This window comes from Pristis pectinata, chromosome 9 (genome assembly GCF_009764475.1).
Source record: "Pristis pectinata isolate sPriPec2 chromosome 9, sPriPec2.1.pri, whole genome shotgun sequence".
Classification (NCBI taxonomy): Eukaryota; Metazoa; Chordata; class Chondrichthyes; order Rhinopristiformes; family Pristidae; genus Pristis; species Pristis pectinata.
Window position 1 is genome coordinate 71,379,914 of NC_067413.1, and position 20,948 is coordinate 71,400,861.

A 20,948-nucleotide genomic window follows, 5' to 3' on the forward strand; every position below is an offset into this window, starting at 1 on the left:
TAATTGCCAATGAAGTGAATAGTTAGGGTGAATGCACTCAGTCTTTTTCTCAAAGTTGGGAATCAAGAACTAGAGGACATAAGTTTAAGGTGAGAGGAGAAAGATTTAATAGGAGCTTGAGAGGCAACCTTTTTACACAAAGTTTAGTATGTATGTGGAATGAACTGCCAGAAAAAGTGGTTCAGGCAGGTACAATAACAACTTTTAAAATACAGTTGGACAGGTACGTGGATGGAAAGGTTTATAAGGTTATGGGCCAAATGCAGGCAAATGGGACTAGTTTGGATGAGGCATCTTGGTCGGCATGGGCCAGTTGGGCCTAAGGGCCTGTTTCCATGTTGTATGACTCTATGACTCTCTAATTACCGGTCACTTTTACTTTGCATTGTCATTGCTTTCACTATTTAATCCCTCATGGTCTCTATCCTATCACAACTCTTCTCTTTTGTTTTTATCTGCATTGATCTGAGATTTTAACACTACCTCTTTCTTTCTACAGATATTGCCTAATGCATTAGGGATATTCTATATTTATTCCTGCTGCTTTACCTCACTTTTTTGACATTGAGTCTTTGTGTTTTAGTCTGGATGAAAACTACTTTGAGCTCTGGTGTGATTCTATCAAAACCAGAACTGAGCAGGTCATAGTGAGTAGGAGCTATTGATGACAGCAATAATCACTCATTTCAATGCTTTGCTAAAGGTTGGGAGCAGGATGATTTACAGTGATTCACCTAGCTTGATTTTTTTTCTATTTTTCTGTGGATTGGATATTGTTAGTTAATCTTCCACATTACCAAGTTTATGTCAGTCCCATAGCTCTACTGAGCAGCTAGGGCAGGATTCAAGTCTGCATTGCAGCTGAGCTATTGTCGGGGACCAGTAATTTCCTTGTCCAATACTATCAACCGTTCATGCTGCCTTTGATCAAATGTTTAAAGCATAATAAACAACAGGGTAACAGATGACTAAAACACACCAGCTATTATACTGGAGCTTTCTTTCAAAATACAGAGAATAGATGTTGTCTATTATCATTGGCAAAGTTAGTATGAATTCTTCTTGTGCCTGGGTGGAGGAAACACAAAATACTTTTTCCTTATATCAGTCATTCTGGACAACTGGGAAATGTTATAATCTTTTTGATCTTTTGGCACATGATTTTTATTCAACAATTTAATGATATTGGTAGACCACATCCTTTTCTTTTATTCTCTAGAATGAAACTAGGGACCGACTATCCTCTGACTACATTCTGCTCTGGTTCTACTATGTTCTTATACTCAATTTCGACAGGTTAAAAATTACATGCATAGCATCAGTTGACAAGCAAAAGCACAAAAACATTCAGATATTCATTCAATTCTCTTTGAAATGACATAACCTTTGCCTCAACTATATTAAGTTTCACAGAATTAATCTCCCCATTTTGCTTCTCTAGATGATGTTCTGGGAACACACTGGAGAATGCATATGCTGGGATCCCTTTGCCTCCACAGATGTTGCCTGACCCGCTGAGTTCCTCTTCCTCCAGCAGTTTGTTTTTTGATATTCTAGGGAGTGTAGATGGAGGACGCAACAACCAAAAATCAGTTTAAAAAGTCCTTAACAGCTTAACAGCTGGTTAATCCTGTTGTCAAAGATTTTTTAGCTGATTTTTAGTTGTGGCTTGTTCCATCCAAACTCCCCAGAAAATAATTTTGAGAAGCAAAATAGGAAGAGTAATTTTGCGAAATTTACTGTAGTTAAGGCAAAGGATATGTCATTTCAAAGAGAACTGAATGAATATCTGAATCTTGTTGTGCTTTTGCTTGTCAGCTGCTGAGGTGTTGGTCTAAACAACACCTCATAATCCACTTGAGTAGCCTATAATCCAATGGTATGAACATTGAATTTTCCAGTTTCGGAATTCCAGGTAACCCACACCCCATGCATTCTTTTCCCATTTCTATTGGTCCGTCTCAGTTCTCTATCCCTTTGTCCACCTTTTCCATTCACCTCCACCGTTACCTAGATTTGTTGCCCTCCCCCACTTGGTTTCATCTCCATCACGCACACACCTATACACCTTGGTTTCTTTTCTCTCGTCCTTGGCCTAGTCTTCCCATCCCTTTCCCCACCTGGTTTCATCTGCCCATCATCCCCCACCTCACCTGGTTCCATCCATCACCTCTCAGCCCCTGCCTCACCCTTCCCACTGAACACTTTATACTGGCTGTCTTCCCTCTACACTCTCAGGCCTGATGCAGGGTCTTGACCTGAAATATTGACTATCACTTTGTCTTCACAGATGCTGCTTGACCCATTGAATTCCTTCAGCAGATTGATTTAAATTACAACTTATCCTTCTCTCTTGCAGGTGCATCTCTTTTGAAATGAACGTCCTCATTGTTCCTGCACGAGTTCCATGCCTGCCACATATTTATCATGCCGTTGCCTCAGCATTTGTACTACCTGATTGAGCCTGAGAAGATGATAAACTCAGAACTAAAACATACAGTACATATTCTGGGAGTGGTTGGGAAGGATAGCTTTGATTTTGTTAATGCTGAGCTAACAGGAATGTTGACTTTCTCTGACCTAATGCCAACTAAGTAGTCAAACAGTATAGAATAGCCTTGGTGCCCATAAATAATGAAAAACACGATGATGCTGCAGGAACTCAGCAGGCCTGGCAGCATCCATGGAGAAAAGCAGGTGGTCAACGTTTCGGGTCAGGACTGAAGAAGGGTCCTGACCCGAAACATTGACTGCCTGCTTTTCTCCATGGATGCTGCTTGGTCTACTGAGTTCCTCCAGCATCATCATGTTTTTCATCTAGATTCCAGCATCTGCAGCCCTTTGTTTCTCTGGTCATAAATAATGATGGAAAGGTAGAGTTATTTGCCACTTGAAATATATTGGTACAGAATTTTTTTTTGTAACCTAAGTACACAAGGTGCACAGCAGCATATATAAATGATTGATGAAGAATAGTGAAAGGGTTAGCTCAGTAATTGATCTCTCAGTGGGAGGCCATGCTGCAATGTAGTGATGACTGATGCATTGTAGCACCACCACCAGTTCCCTCCTAACATTACAACTACCTTTTAAACCACTGCAAAAAAAGTTAAATTTCACTCTAACTATACTGAGACTCAGTCTTATGTTCCTTCCCATATGTCTCTCTTCTGTCTGCCAACCCATATCCACCTCCTTTAACCTCATCCATATCCCTACCCCTCCTGTCCTGATCTGTAAGTAATCACATATTATTCTCTTCCTTTAATCTGTAGCATTCTTTTACTGACTTGGCTGGAATCAATGATCACAATGTAAACTTGAGATTGAGCCTGTGACCATGCTGAAGGCTTCTGCAAAGTAATGCTTTTCCTACTGGCAAATAACCAATTGTAAAAATCGAGGATACCCTTTTGCTTCAAATGCCTCCTGCCTGAAAGCTTAAGCACTGCATTTATAACAGTATCCAATCTGAAAATAACAATACAATTTCCCCTTGTTATTTTGTAAAGCTGTGCAAAGGAGTTCCCATCAAAACTTCAGATCCTGGTGCCTACCAACAATTCTTGAAGGATAATTTAAAGCGTCAACATCTTTGCAATAGAATCATTCTAACTTCCATTCTTTCCGCATGACCCCTACAAATTAAAAGAATTACTTCATGCTTTTCTCTGAAGCTGGTGCCCTTTAAATAAAAATACGTGATGGAGTGACTGAAAGCAATATAATCTCGAATCTGTCTACTTTGTTTGTTAACAGATGTATGTGTAGTCTGATAAACTTTGTCAAGCCTGAATTCACTTCAGTCTCTCACCTGGTTTTTCACTCATCCTTATAAAGTACATCAATCACACAAAGCTGGAGACATGACTTACATTCCAGCATGATTTATATGCAGCAATAACTTTTACACTCAGCACACAAAAACAATTTTGTGAGTGAATGACATTTTAATTGAAAACAACTGCATAAAAGAAGCAAACAGCTCAACTTAAAAATCAGTTATCATATATTTCATTAATATTTAGGGCACAAAAAGTTATTGTCAGTTTCAGAATTACTCATCACATGCTTTTCACCTCATAATCAAAGGCTTAAGTTATGTAAGACCCATCAAATAGAAATTGTCTTAAGATAACGTGTTGGGGGTGGGGTGGAGTAGTAATCTTGGATATTTCTTTACTACCATGTACAAAGAATGTAAAATATCTGAAGCTTGCTTTCATTTATTTGGTTTGAATTTTGTTTTCAAAAACAAAAATCAAAAACATAATGGGCTGGATTTTGGAGAGTAAGGACAACATCACTAGCAGAGTTTGCCATCATTACCTCCTTTGGGATTTCCATAAATGTAGTTGCAAGGGTAGAAAGGTGAAAGATGCAGTCAATGATTCACCACTCGCCAAAGGCTGATTTCTGGCACTGGACTTATCTTGGAGTTCAGTGAGGAAGCAGTGACTAGGACTAATTTTTCATTATACAAGAAAGATACTCACTTTAAAATTCTGCAACAGGAATTACAGTATAAGACACAAAAAGTATCATTCTGCTGATTTTAATAGTGTGGGGTGGCTCAAGAGACTTGGATAAGCATTTGTTAATTTAAAGGGCTTCAGTTAAGGTTGGGCTGGGACTGTTTTCCCTGGAGAAAATGAGGCAGAAGGGAGACCTTATAAGGGTTTATAAAATTATGAAGGGCATAGATAAGGTAGATAGTCACGGTCTTTTCCCCATGGTAGGGGAGTCCAAAACTGTAGGACATAGATTTAAGATGAAAGCGGAAAGATTTAAAAGGGATCTGTAAGGCAAGTTTTTCACACAGAGGGTGGTGGGTTTATGGAACGAGCTGCCAGTGGAGGTGGTAGAGGTGGGTACAATTAGAATGTTTTAAAAACTATTTGGACAAGTACATGGATAGGAAAGGTTTAGAGGGATATGGGCCAAACAGAGGTAAATGGGATTAGCATAGATAGGCATCTCGGTGGCATGGACGAATTGTTTGAAGGGCTTCTTTCCATACTGTACAACTCTACGAATCTAAACTATCAAATGGGTTATTACTTCAAGAATGCTCTTAAATCTTTTCAAGTTTTTTTTCTTAATTCGGTTGATAATTGAGAGTAATTTTTGTTTGAAAAACATTAAGATTTTTTAAGGTTTTTAAAATGTCCTTTCTTTATGATGTTTAATGTTTTTGAACATTTAACAAATACCCAGAAATGCCCAGTTCCAACTAAGTCTGAGGGCACGCTAAAGCCTGCTGTCAAATTTCCTTCTCATTTTGTAAGTGGTGCTGCCCCATATCATTGCCCCTTTTACGTCTAGGCATTTCTATGCACAGGGCCACAACACAGAGTCTTCCCAGCTTCTTCCTCAAGTTCCTGCTAGGAGAACCTCCAAAGGTAGGTCGTAACTTCTTGGTGGCAAATGTTGTCAGTTCACTATTGATCTCAAAATCTGCCACTTTAAGTTAAAACCCAAGAAGAAAATCAATTAATACCTTATGCCACAGTTTGCCTTTAGCAAATTTCAACCAAAGAGTCTAATTTATTAGTGTAAACAACAAAAAACAAACTGCTAGAGGAACTCAGAGGGTCAGGAAGCAACTGTGGAGAGAAATGTTGCTCTACCCCTTCCCCTCACCTTGTTACACTGGCTAGCTCCCCTCTTTCAGTCCAGATGAAGGGCCTCAACCCAAAATATCAACTATCCATTTCCCTCCACAGATGCTACCTGACCCATTGAGTTCCTCCAGCAGTACTTCTGTTTGTTTCTGCTCCTGATTCCAACATCTTCAGTCTCCTGTGTCTCCAATTTATTGGTCGGATGGATTAACACCTGTTATAGACCAGATTATCCCAGGGCATCTTTTTTTAATTATAGCTGTGCTCAGTTTCAGATGGTCTAACAATCTGCCAGTTAAAGCAATATTCATGCTTTAATAATCTAAATTGTCATGTTTGGTTAAAAGGAATTGTATTTCCCGTTAAGCACCAACAGCTGTGAAATGTTCTGTGCACATTTTTATCAATTATGTTTAAAGGCAAATTGAATTACTTTTACTAATTTCTCCCATAAAGAACCATAATTATAAAATGTTTTGAAAAAAAAACAAATGTATCTATAGGAAGCAATTTTGTTCAAATATGCATTGTACTTAACAATGTAACTGGAGCAAACAAAGATAATTCTGTTTCACTTTGAGATTTTAAGTTAAAATGCTAGGCTGAAAATTCCAGGGTCTCAATCTTCTCAATGCCTCAACCTGCGAGATGTTGTCTCTGTCTTAAATCTCAGGAATAGGTTACTTAAATGGCATCTTCAGACAATATTCATCTGCAGAGTTATCCACTGCATTAAGCTTAAGGGAGTTGGAACAGCACCTAAAATATCAGTAGGTTACTAGATATTGCCAATGCATAGAAAACGGATCATGTGGCACCATGTTTTTGTGTGCTATGTAATTCAATTTCGGTGAAACATATACTGTATAATGTAGTGGAAACTTGGGAACTCACTCTGAGTTGCACAATGTCTGTGATTTTCCTTCTGATGCCCAATGCACAGAGGAGCCTGGATATGCACTATGGTGTCCAGTGCTATGCAATGCACACCTGGATGATACCTTTAACTTCTATCCATGCTTGTGTGGCCCATGCCATCCATAATCGACTCATGCAGATGCAATTCTGCACAATGGTTATAAGGCCTGCTTCAAGGTTTGCTAAAGAGAAACAGACTTACCCAGCACACCCTCAGACCTGCCTAAGCCACCCCCACCAGAACCCAAACCTCCTGCAGCAATTCTCAACGGTCCCCCCACACAAGCTTGCACCCTTTCTTCCCACTGATTTACTGATACAAACTGAACTGAACCTCTCATCACCCCTTAGTTACCAGTGTCCCAGCTGATAACACCACCTAACACCACTCCTAGATCTCCCCACTGCTGATTACCAACACCATCTCCTGACAGCTAATTATGCCACCTAATTACCCCTTTGCATCCCCTTCTCAAGTCCTGTGAAAGCTCACATCTGCATCAGTAGCCTATAGACACAGCCATGCACATTTGAAAATGACAAAAGTGATCTCCTGGCATGATTTTCAATCCATTGGATGCCAGCACACTTGACCAAATTTCTCTGGGTGCTAGCTTATCTCAAGCACAGAGGATCCAGAATAACACTCAAAGGTGCTGGAGGAACTCAGCGGGTCAGGCAGCATCTATGGTCAGACTTCATGAGTCCAGATGAAGGGTCTCGACCTGAAACATCAACTGTCCATTTTCCTCCATAGATGCTGCCTGACCCACTGAGTTCCTCCAGCAGCTTTGTGTTTTGCTCCAGATTTACAACATCTGCAATCTCTTTTGTGTCTCCATCATCCAGAATAACATTTGTGGGCCATTTGCAACTCACAGGAAGGCTCTCCTTTTTCGGCAATGATTTATTTGTAATTGAAACTGGATTTCATGTCAGAAAAAAGGCACTATATTATTCAATTTCTATGCTGCAGAGTTGAATGACATAGACAGACAAGACCTGTAGCAAATGGAGTTCAGTGTGGGGAAAAGCAAGTCCATCCATTTTGTTTATGCCAAGCCAAAGGTGAAAGCCTTGAGGCTGAGTTGGAGCAAAGGGATTTAGTTATCAGCTGTTGTGGCTAAAAGGTGGTGAACAGGTCTAAACATTCATCAAAAGGGCTAATGAAATATTGGCCTTAACTGTAAGGCGGCCAGAATTCAAATCTGTAAATTATGTTTCAGTTGCGTAGAGCCTTGCTTAGACTGCACGAAGGTTTGGGCATTGGACCTCAGAAGAAACATAATGCCGTTACAGCAGAAATAACCTGGATTCAGCAGAATTACATTCGGGGTTTAAAGAATTAAATTATGACAATATGCATAATCTGAGTTTGAGATTTGAAAGTTCATATGGGAGATAGGATGAGATCAGTAGTGTTTTGTTTGAAAAATTATCAAGAGAATTGTAACATAGGCAGGTAATAGGAACACATCAGACATGGTCCCATTGACTGGCATCAATAGGAATGAGAATCTAAAGGGCCCATGTTCCAATTTAACTTAATCCTACTTTATGATAAACCTTCCTAATCTGGTTTTGATGTAGTTTTAAATTGTGCATTTCCAGTTGTATTTAATATTAATTTAAGTTTGTTATCAAAGTAATTGAGATATTAGTACAGATTTTTCTTTTATATTGATGGTGAAACTATTAGTGTTTGTTGGCACTGCATTGTGAATCTGGAAACAACTTCGGAATATCCAAGTATGCGTAGTTTACATAAACATTCCAAAGTTTATGTCAGCAGTTCAGCAATCCTCCAGATACTGCACTGATCTTCAGCTTTCTCTATTGCAATCAAGAACAATCAGTGAATCAACAACAATTTCATACTTGCCTCACTGTAAAACATTCTAAAAATGTTATGCTTTGTTGAATAAAATATGATTTTATTGGTGTCCTAAACCATAATTTTGTTATGTTTACAAACTCCCAGGCCCGAAAATACAGAATTTATTTATGTGTGTAATTCCTTCAGATAAATATTTTAATACATAATGGATTTTAAAATATTTTCTTTAATCTTTGTCAATAACATAGTATTTCCATTTCCATCTTTTATTAGTAATGTTTAAATCTTAAAATCTGTGACATGCTTAAAATAGCAGTTTAAAATTGTACACTATTCTTCCTGACATGCTGGTGAATGTTTTTCAGTGTGATTACTGCTCAGTCAGCTTAATGGCATCCCTGTTGTTTCTTGCCTCCCGAATTGAGACATGATAGCATCCCAAAGACAGAAAAGGGCAAGTCCACACCACAATTGTCACTAGACCTTTGTGTGCAGCTTTTTACAGTAGGGTCCATCACTGCTTCAGGTGCTGACCACAAAATCTAAACCTTAACACTGGCATTTGTATCAGATGTGGACATTATTTTCCAGTGGAGGAACTTTGATTGTTTTGAGCTAGTTCATCAGCAAATACAGTCAATGAACATCAATATTCTGAATTCAGTTTTGATTGCAAGAAAATGTCGCTCTCTCTGTGCAATAGAATGAATATCTTTCTGAACACTCATCAGTCGTGGTTCAGATTGTAGTTTGCATTTTGGTTAGATTATTAAATTTAAACACAAACCAGCCTATTTGATCTTAAAGTCTATATGGTTAATTTAAATTCAATTATTTTGGGTATAGATGGTGCTGAGCCACAGGACATTGGTTCAATTGCACATTACCCTATCTCTGTACGTAACTCAAAGTGTAATTCAGATGGAACATTTGTTGGAAGTTTTAAAAAAACCTGTTACACGAGGATAAAGATTTTATTAATTAAATATAATTATTTTCCACATATTACATTTGAAATACAGTTGCTGCAATCCTGACCTGCAATGAACTAACTTCAAAGACTTCAGCTTCCAACTTCTTCCTACTTTTTCTTTTTCTGGACTTGCCCTTCATCTCATTGCCTTTAGTTTATTAGTTCTGGTCTCTTGCATATTGCCCATCATCATCACCAATCTCCCACTATCACCTCACAAAGACCCACTTCTTTCAATATTTGCTTTGCATCTGTAACAGTTTCTTTGGTCACTTAATTCCTCTCATCTTAAATTCCTTTCCTAAACCCCTCCCTCTATGCACTTCCCTTTTCTACAGTTGCTAACATCTCAGAACATTTCTAACAGTATTGACTCAAATCTCCTAAATTTCCTCCTCATTTTCAGTATTCAAGTTCTCTTTCTCCACCAAGGAATGCTTTTAGAAATTTTGTACGCAAAGGGTACTATGTAAACATGCAGAAAGTTGCTTTTGCTGCTATGAAGCAGCAACATTGGACGGCACTCAAGATTGCACAAAAAATCTTGAATCCTCCATGGTTTTTCGGGGACACAATGTACAGATTCAATTATCACTGAGTTTGACCCAACACTGTTTCCTTTCTTTAAATCATTAAAATAAGAGAGTCACTTTGTAACTGAAAAGAGTCTTAAGGTCTCTCAAGGTAAATTGCTTTCCACTGACCTTTTATTAAACTCCTTTTAAATATACAAGAAAGTTAGGGTTATTAAATCCTTCAAGACATATATGGGAAAATAAGAATTATTAAATCATTGAAAAAAAGGAAAATTAGGGTTTTTAAATCCTTAGAAAATGGAAAACATCATGGCACAAGGGCAAAATTTTAATCTGGTCAATGAAAGGCCGGAGTGTATTAATTCCATTGGAAAACTCAATTACCCACACAAACCTGATCCGGATACTGAAGGCTAGCCAAGTTGACCATCCATATGCAAAAATTATCCCACAAGACAGAGGGACACCACTTATTAACTAGGCCTCAGTAGCCAAATCCTAAGAACCCACCCTTGCACTGCCTTAACTGCTTTTCAGCAGTCCATCGCTGATTAAAGCCTTTGAACTATATATTTTAAAAGGCATAACTAAATTAATAAAGGAAATAAAAAATCAAATTAATTGAAAAAAGGTATTGACATTTATTTTTTAAATAATTCATTAACAAATTCAGCTAAAGCAAAATGAAAAAAAATAAGTTAAATCAGTTAACTTTTTACTCAGGGTTGGCAATCCTATTCAACTAATAGAATCACACTCTTTACAGCAGCTATCATTGCCATGTTGTTAACCTTGAATGTGAAGTGCATGTGACTTCGCGGCTCATTACATTTGCAATCCACATCTGGAGTCAGAGTTGAACTCAGTAGTGGAGCAGAAAGTCAGATCCAGCTTGTCTTGGACACTATATCTTAATGCGGAGGCTTAGAGGCCAGACACAAACTGGACATCCAAGAGGAGTTAACTAATGAATCCCTATATAACTACTGGCAAATGAGGTGGATGAACAGAATTGTATCCAAAATGCAAACTTTTGGTACAATGAATGAAATTCTACCAGTAATGTCTGCATTTAGGACCCACTTATGCACAATTTATGTTACTGTCACAATTTTCTATTGTCAGTCATGTGTCTTGCCCACTTGCCTGATCCTGTATTGGTTAAAAGGTACCATTATTACATAGGCTGGTGCATGGGAGACCCAAGCGAAGGTAAGACTTCAGTCCCCATTGATGGTCCTGAGGCTGTCCTGCTATGAGGTAAATTCCTCTCCCAGTTGCAAGATGAGTTATGTACCCTGTACCTTCACCTCTAATGGCAAGAGATCCTACTTGTTGTGGGATATTTTGCCATCAGTAACAGGCATGTATTGCTCATTCTCTTCAGTCTTCTGTCAGTTAAGAGCTTATCTACATTGAAATGTCCCCACATTGCCATGGGCTCGATTCACATTTTGTGTTTGAATGCATTAGGTCCATGATTTGTGATTCTGATGTGTGTGATGCTCTATGTGTCATATGCTTTAAACCATCACCTACAAGTGACTTTGACCAAAATTTACAAAGGGCACCTTAGGAATAGGTTTATTGTGTATCTTGCCAAACCATTGACTGGGGCAAGGGTTTGGCAAGATACATAATAGACCTATTCCTCATCAACACCATGATATCCCTCTACCACAGATGGATTCTGCTGATGGATTCAAATGGATTCAGCTGACTGTGGGCTGGAGTCCCCTCTACAATTGCTGTCCCCTCTACAACTAGATTCTCTCCAAGTCCCCTTTCCCACTTTAGGATCCTCCCACTCCTGAGATTAGATAACCCCTTGCAATCAGGTCTGCTAAATGTTCTTAGTCTGTGGTCTCTCAATTGGGACCTCACCATGCTACAATTGGAACCTGCACCCTATTCAGTCTCTCTCACTGCATCAGTCTTAGTCTGTGGCCATATGAAGCAGGCATCCTGCCCAATTGACTTCCAACCTGAATAATCAAAATATCTACAGTTGGTGTCTTAAAACTTCAGGATATTTGGAGAGCCCATTCTTCTGGGTTTCCCCAACTCACTGTATGTTATGCAGCTCCAGCCTCATGGAAACTCATGTTTCCCTTAACTGATTGCTACCCCATTGATAGGATGAACTACGTAGTGGAAGTGGGAAGTAGTCCGAGCTATCATTCAAACACCTGAGCTTTGATTACTATTTTAATTTGGCATTATTTGCATGAATCCAAGGGTTTAAGATGATGCTGGTGTTCATGTACTAATATCAGAAAGTTTCTTTTGCTGAAATGTTGTGTAACCAACATCATAGTCATACAAAGTAATTACTTTTTTACTGCGTTAATAATATTTCTTCTTCATATTGTGCAGCATTGTGATCAATAAAATATATAATTAAGACTAATGTGTAGTGGAGATAGCCTGTAATGCTAATAACACTTACCACAGTTAAACTCCTCTGTTGTTACCGAGACAACTGATCTGCCTTGTAATGCCCTGGGATACTCGCAAGTTGCAGCAGCCTGCGTGTGGCTGCTTTTGGCATAGCTCTTGAGCAATTCTCCCAGCCACATGAGCTGACAATCACAAACCAGGCCATTGGAGTCCAAACGGCTGCAGCCAGATAAAAACAAAAATAATATTAAGATATAACTCTTTGATCTATGGACCGTTCTGTAACAAAATCATCATTTCTATTGTGCGATTAGCACAAAATTCCACCTCTTTTCCTTTTCTAACAATACCATTAACTCTCTCCCTCCTATCAAAAAGTCCATGATAACCATTAATTATCTCTTAGGCATTCTTAGCTGAATATAGCGAGTATATTAGCACCAGAATAGGTTACCAAATAAAGCACACTAAAATTGACCAACTGATATGGAACAAATAGTTAAAGCTATGAACACTTACAGTCTTTTCAGTGAAGTCAGATGAGAGAAAGTTCCAGCAGGAATTCTTGATACTTTATTATTATGCAAAAATCTGAGAAATGAACAGGGATGTTAATCACAAAAGCAATCAATTAATGTCTATAATTATTTTAATTTTATGTTCATATTATTTATACTTGACATATTATATGTTCCTTTATAATAGCTACATGACTTAATTTTTCCCAGGTTCCTTAAATCTCATGAACATGCCCTCTCAAATTGAAATTGTCTGTAGGAAAAGAGGTTCATTAGTTTCATCTTATATCGTCTGAGAATTTAGTAGTAACATTGGCACGGATTTTGCAGGGAAATGTCAAAACTTAATTCACATAAATGTCAACAACTTTGAGATTTCTGCACAAGTTCCCAAAATTCCTGTCAGCTATTCCCATTTCCCATTTGTCTTTTCTGTATACACCCTAATCCTGGAGTCGTCCTCATGGGGTTCAGTATCTATGAGTTCTCCATTAGTGATGCCAGGGAATCTGCATGAACATCTTTTACCAGGTTGGACATTGCAGGGATTGTTTCTCCATTCATTTCAATGGTGGAAAATGAATTCAAGTTTCAAGGTTAGTTGTATTCTATTCAGACATATTTTAAATTAATTTAATGAATTTAAATTTTTTGAGTGTTTTAATTTTTTTATTTCCTAGCTTTTAAATGTAAAAATTATATAGTTGAATTAGTTTTCACAGAGGTTAACAGGTATTGAATGTTTCAGACTACCAGAACATTCAGAGTTTTGGATAATTCAACAGTGAACTCAGCCCAGAGGCATGGTTTAGTTGGTCATTGATCTATACAGCTTTTTCTGGGTCCGGTTGTGTGTGCTCCCATGCCAACTTCTAACCTCCCTTACGATCCTACTGCATCATGGAACATACATGATTTCATTGTAAGGGATGAAATTGTCTCTAGTTTAGACTTCAGATTAAGTGCAAATTCTGGACTCCTGATGCTTGTTGGCCTCCTTGAATACACAATTGAATATAATGTTTGATGTTACATGAAGTTTTTCCAATAGTTTAGTGTTCACTTTCTGCTATATAAATCCACCATATACTGCCTACTCTTATGGAAACATTATTTGGTTGATAAAAGTCTTGACTTAAATGTCTGGTTCAAGTCCCACTCCAAGTTTTATGCACATAATCAAAGCTATCATTTTAACATTGAGTATTCAGTGCATGCTACAATGTCAGTATACTTTGAATGATATGTTAATGAAGTTCTTACTTACTTATTCTGAAAAATATTGAAAATCCTATCATCTTATCAAAGAAAAATAGAAATGTGGATGTTTATTCCTACTCCCCTAAAGGAATGGCTTTGATAAGCAAGCAGAAATGGAACTTATTTTAAATATGGTATCTCTCTATGCATAAAACAGTTGCCTAATTTGTTTGCTTTACAGCATTGACTGAAACTCAAATCCATTTATTATTTGTAAAGCACCTTTGAATAGATCTGAGACATTTAATAGGGTGCTCAGTAAATGTAAATGTAATATGCATCTGATCTGACATTCTTCAACACTCTGATCTGGCAAACCAATATTTGATCTCTAATCTGAAGATTAGTACATATTCTGCTAGAGTATCAAGTGACTTGCAATCTGAAATATTACTATTGGTGCTCATTCTGGAATATAATGTACAATTCTGATCCAATAGACCAATTTGGATAATTATCTTAGATCCCCAGATCAAATCGAACAGCCATTGGCTTTGGAACTATATTAATTGTCACCTTGCTACCTGCTCGAAATATTTCTTTGCCAACTCCTTATTTTTGAAACATGATCAAAAGTGTTGTCAATGATCTGTGGATAAAACAAACTCTAGCCCATACTGTTTCAAAATTCATAAACTAGATTAAAATATCAATCATCATGATGACTAAAAATAATACATAGACAGCACTAATTCAATTTGTGTGGAGATGAATATGGTATCTTGAAATATAATACAGGAATAACAAGCTTTGTATTTTAGCCAGTATAATCAAGATCAGACTTGGCTTGAGTCTATCTAAAGCTTAAAATTCAAATAAAGGAAAGGTAAATATTAAAGACAAAGTACTTTTTTTTAAAGTACACAAGGTGCTGGGCACAATCAGAAAGACAGACAACATCTGTGGAGAGCATAAAGGGATTAAAAATGTTGGTATGGACCCATATGCAAACCTATATTGATATCCCTGCTAAGTATTAAATCAATAAGCACATACTGAAGCTGATCTTACTCCGTTCTGGTCTAATTATTTATAATGTATTGACTTTTGCACTAACATTTAAATGAGTTTATTTTAAAAGTTACACCAACAATTTAGGAAGTAATGAGAAATTACAATTTATCTTCGATCCATACATTTTATATAAATTTGTCCATCTTTATGTATTAGAAATGGGCTGGTCAGACCTAGGGCTAACAGGTGTGCTGAATTGCCATCCATTCCATTGACTCTTGGTATCTCATGCAACCTTTCAATTCTCAAGTTATTCCATTTGTGAACTCTGTTTAGGCAGTTTCAAGGCAGAACAAATTCAAAAGTCATTTCGCATAAATTTAAAATTGCAAATTGTGTGCCAACAGAAGTAAAACTATTAATCAATTAAACTCAACTACTAAGTAAACTTTGCTTAATTGTCTTCAAATACTTTCTGGATCTATCAGAAGATTCATCCAGTCTGTAACCGTTCTTTACTGATCAGCAAGATCATAAGTTGGATCCCTTTTCAATGCTCCATTACTGATCCCTACTAGAACGTGAATGGGAGTTATAATTAATGTTTGAAGTTATGGAACTGTAACAGCAAGGCACGTCTCTCGAAATTATTGTCCATCAATTATCTGCTGAAATTGCATGCATAAAATTCAAATTAAGAGTGGTCAATGTTGTCTGGAACTCCCACTGCGGTTAAATAGCAAGTTGGCATTGATTTTCAAGTTTATTCATTCAGAAAATGTCCTCTTGGAAGCAAATGGAAAACAGATGAGCCCTGTGGATTCAACTTAAATGTTACCTTCAGGAGAGGAATGCAGAAGAGAATATTGGCAAAAAATACATTGGGGAAAATTCAGATCATGACTTCTTTTTAACAGTTGAAATATTAATTTTGGAAGATATTTTTGTATTTACTGAAGGTCTTTACATAATGCTTAGTGCCTGGAAAGAAAATTATTTCAAATGTATGCACACATGTGCAGTTCATTTTCTGCGTATAATTTCTGTGAAGCTTTAGTACTTTCACAACAATATCTCCATTATATTTAAGATATTGTCAACAGATATTAAGCTGGATAGTGGTCAGCAACTGAGCTGCTGTGTTTCATATGTGTCTGAGTTTCTGACTGGTTATATTGATGTACTTTATGGGTACAAAATTTATAGTTTGGGGTTTCAAAGATATTTGTTACAGATGCAATGCAAAATGCCAGATTTTGTTACCATGTTTATACATAGAAGTGACTTACGTTGCCACAATGCATTTATGTGCTTACAACACAGACTATTTAATCCATAGAATATTTTTTCTTTAATTCTATAATCCTACAAGTTAAAGAAATGTTGTGGCATGATTAACTTTTTGATTAATCAACCAACAAGTTGATTGTACATGAACTTGAAAGCAAATTGAACTTATATTTTTATAACATGGTCTGTTTAAAAAGAACTTGCTCATTGGAAAATTAAGAAACCATTTCATAAATCATTGGCTCAATCATTTTTCTCTTTAAGTATCTAAAGACTTAAGTGAAGAATGGAAGAAACACATCTGTAATGTTCAGATGCATTTCATTTTGAATGAAACGTAGAAAAGTTTAAATTAAGTAAGAAATACATTCATTTTTGTATTCAGGTAATCCGTATGATCCTTGTGCTTTCTCAATGCATTTTTACTTAAACACATACAAAAACTATGGCCTTGTAAATATGTGTAAATGAAAAGAAACTAGTTTATAACAATAAACATACTTATTGTCTGAAATAGAAATGTCCTGACACTCTGACACATTACACAACATGTCTAGAAAATTAATGTCATAACATTTTATAGAAAAATCACTTGTGGGGAATCAAACAGATTGATGGTTCATAACACTGTTTTAAACAGCAAAAACTGCACTGAAATTACATCACAGTTCATTTTAATGTGTGATGAAGAATGTCTATCACTTACCATTAAGTGTCTTTTATTTATTACATGGTACTTTTAAATGAATCCTACTTTCGTTCAAACAACCATTTATTCATACAAGGTAAAAAATTAGCTCTAGTTAAATACGCTTATTCATTTTTAACTTTGAGTTGCTTCCAAGCAATGAAGACATTTTCTGAAGACTGCAAAATAGCTACGCTAAAATTTCAGTGTTGCTGAAAGAAAAAATGTTGAGCAAGGTGAATTGTATATACAAAGCCAGAAAGTCCTTCAGTCTTTGCCTACAGTTATAATCCATTTACTGTTTCATTGCCATTGATGCCAAAAACCTTAGCAGAGAGTGTTGCATGTTTAATTGTCCTGTATGTGGATTCCGATTTCTTAATTAATAAAAATGATCCATTGTTAAATGTTATTCCAATTGCACGTAAATATCACTTCAGGCAAAATCTACTTCTTTTCTAAGTCATGAACACTTCTAATTACTTTTTTGCCTCATAGAAGGACATCAAATTATTTCCTTTCATTATATGACATAAGCATCTAAATACTTATAACATTAAGTCAAAAGTTTCAGCATTAATAGCAGAATTAAATTAAATATAAAAGTTTCTGAAAATGAAATGTTGGATGCTAAATTTTACATCAGTGGGGCAATAGTCAAAGAAGGCATCTGGTTCTCCTTCCAATGACAGCTCTCAATGGCATTAAAAACATTTTTTTCCAAGTGCCCATAATATCTCTAATCATCTTAAAAAGGAGGAAGTGTGCGTACACCCAACCTTGCACAAACACAGTTGTGAAAGTCAATTGATCCATAAAGAGTCCACTTCACTTTCTTTTTAAAATTAGCTTCCTGTGGATCCACAATTGTAAGATTCTATGAATGATAACAGGAGAAAGTGATGCACACAGAGCAGGAGATTCTATTTCAGCACTGCTTTTCTGGGATTTTAATATAAAAGTGCCCATTTATTGACATTTTGAAATCTAGTACTTTAAGGTAAATGTTTGGAACCATGTTAGTTCTCAACCCCAGAGCAAAAAGTAATTAGTCTGTTATTTCAATGACAAAAACACACATAGCAGATTAACAGCAGTTCATGCAGCACTTACAATCTCTGTAGTTTGGGAAGGTCGCTAAAAGTTTCTGGCTCTAGTATCTCTATGTGGTTGAAGTGAATGTATCTGTTGAAAAAATTCATGTTAAGAATTAGTATTCATAATTGTTGCCTTGGAATGTGAAATAAACCCAAGCTACTGTAAATTGGAGATTTCTCTGAATGTTCTATATAATTAACATTGGAATGTTAGAAGTGTCAATTCCTTTGGAAGAAATGTTTTCATGTTGCCATTTCTGATGTGCCACATCTTTTCAAGTTTTTCACACAGGAATAAATGAAACTCAAGCATCTCTGAATCATTTCTCTGAAGCAGTGTCAGAAAATGGCTAATAGTGGTGCTCAACTATTCCTTTTGCTCTCTTTGTTAATTGACAATATGTCTATTTGCATGTGAAACTAAATGTTTAATTTCCTGATATCTAAAGAAATTGAAATAATCTTACATGTTCAATGGCACTGGACCCTCACTATTTATCACAATTGTTGTCACTCAGTCCAGTTATTCACAGTCCCGCCCAACCTTTCAAAAGTTATCAAAAAACATTTAGAAAACCATTAAACAGAAAAACAATTTATGTGAGGAATTGCCTGACATTGCTTTTGTTTAATCCATGATTTAGAGATTGCTTAATCATTTGCTCAGATTTTGTCACTTATGAGTTTTGATCTGTTCAAATTTCCAACATAAGTAATACCTAAAACAGCACTCCTGTTGTGGGATTTTGTCAGATGGATATTAACTGGTGTTATTCTGTCATCATAACAAAATGAAGCTGCTCTGTCAATTAAAGTTTTTGGTTATAACATTTGGGATTCATTCTACTTTCAGAGTTCAGAGTTAAGAATCAAACATAAACCCTGACTGGGAGCAAAATATCTAATGAGCTTCCATGGTCAGCTAACCTCCAAACTAACCCTCAGAACACAAAATATTAATTAGAAGAAAACCTCTCAAGTTACAGTCACAGTCAACATGGTAAAAGAATATCTAAGAAAGTGTTAGTTAACTCAAATTTGATGCAATAATTAATTCTAAAATAATATGCGTGATCACCTTAAGTTGCTTAAGGAAGCATTTCCTGTGCTTTCCCTCTTCTGTCAAATCAATACTGAAGAATGTTTTACTGCTCTGAATTCATTCAAAGCCGGTCCACATAGTATTGTCAATGATTGGGCACACTGCCAACAAGAATTTGTTAAGAGGGGCCAAATTTGCATACACTTTGAAAGATCCTTTATTATATACTCACCTGGTAAAAATGATAACTAGAACAAATAATTATCCTTCATTATATATATTTATCCTTATATATATGTAAAATGACAGGATTTACAAGTATGGCATGGAAAGACAACTTGAAAACTTTCATTAAGGTTTGAAAACATAAAAATTGCTCAAGTGAAAATGGGCCAAACGAACTCTGTATTCAATTCGATCAACACATTTACACTGAACTCATTAATTTCAGCAGATGCATTGTAACCAGCCCTAAAGTCACTGAGACAAGTGAGAAGTTGGTCACATTTCCAGTTGGGTAGCTAGTGTTGGAAAGATAGTGTTACACAAGTACCAGATCATGTTCAGTTATAATTCTGGCACATATTTCAAAGGAAGGATAATGCTGCCTGCTTCACACATCACTGTAGACATATAACTGATATAATTGTAGACGAAGCCTATAGCTGTATTAATTATCTTCTGGCAAGAAAATCAGCGAAGGTAAACTAATGGCATAACAACAATAACCAGCATGATTTTGAATTTAAAAGTTGGTTATATACTATAATAGATGGTTAGTAGCAGTTGAATATCCACAATTTACAAGTACTTTGGAACATTGTATCAGTTAAACATGTTACATTTAGAAAATATGTATTAATTTCACCAAATTGTACTTTTCCTGCCAAAATATGATTACATTTTTTTAGGAAAATCCCTTATCATCAAGTATAACTTTGTTCCAAAAGAACATTTATACTTTTCCCATATTGTGGTGGGAAGCTGCATAATATATTCAACACACAAAAGAAAACTTGGCAAACAAAAAAGTCAAAGGATGCAGTCAAAATGCAAATCTGTGCCAACACAAAAAACATTTGAATATTTTAAAAAATAAAATCTGGATGTGTGTCTTCTACTGCAAGAGTTCAGCTTTTTTCTTGTACTGAGGCTGCACAGCTTTAACTGTGTGGGAATAATTCTGCCTGTGCCAAATGATATTGCTATTTGAGAGGCCCTTTCAATCTCTTCATCTCATTTTAGAAAATTATTTCATTTTCCATCTATTTAACTCATTTGTTGCTAGCTTTGTGATTTATTAAGAACTGGCCATTATGATTAGACAAATAAGCTCCTCATTGCAGAGGCAAGGGAAGCTGAGTATTGGACTTGAGTTTATGATTGTAATGTGAATAAATTAAATGGGTTATTGTTAACAGTACAAGAAGAAAACAAAATTCTTGCCTGCTGTCTTTGATATGGTAACAGCAACTAATTGACCTTGATAAGGTGGTGGTGATTCATCATCTTGAACCACTGCAATCCTGCTGGTGAAGGAACTCCTACAATTCTATTGGTTAGTGGATTTCAGGATTTAGACCCAGCAACGCTAATATATTTCCAAATCAGAATGGCATGTAATTTGAAGGGAACATGCATGTGGTGGTGTTCCCATACAACTGAAGCCCTTGGTGGTAGAGGTGACAGGTTTGGGAGGTGCTGTCTAAATAACTGCAGTAGATTTGGCAGATGGTGCACATTGAAGCCAATGTATAACAGTGGTGGAAGGTATCACTGTTTAGATGATGCAATGGTGAGTATCCTGGATG

At 36.4% G+C, this 20,948-nt stretch overlaps 1 protein-coding gene across 1 annotated transcript in view; it reads right to left on the reverse strand.

Annotated features, from left to right (window-relative positions):
* Window positions 1–20,948, reverse strand: part of LOC127574005 (peroxidasin homolog) — a 256,921-nt gene that overhangs the window by 155,253 nt on the left and 80,720 nt on the right. The window contains exons 5-7 of the mRNA XM_052022598.1: window positions 18,112–18,183; window positions 12,808–12,879; window positions 12,338–12,507 (exon numbers count right to left, since the gene is read on the reverse strand). Of these exons, the coding sequence (XP_051878558.1) occupies window positions 12,338–12,507; window positions 12,808–12,879; window positions 18,112–18,183 (314 nt within the window). The remainder of the gene's footprint in view (window positions 1–12,337; window positions 12,508–12,807; window positions 12,880–18,111; window positions 18,184–20,948) is intronic.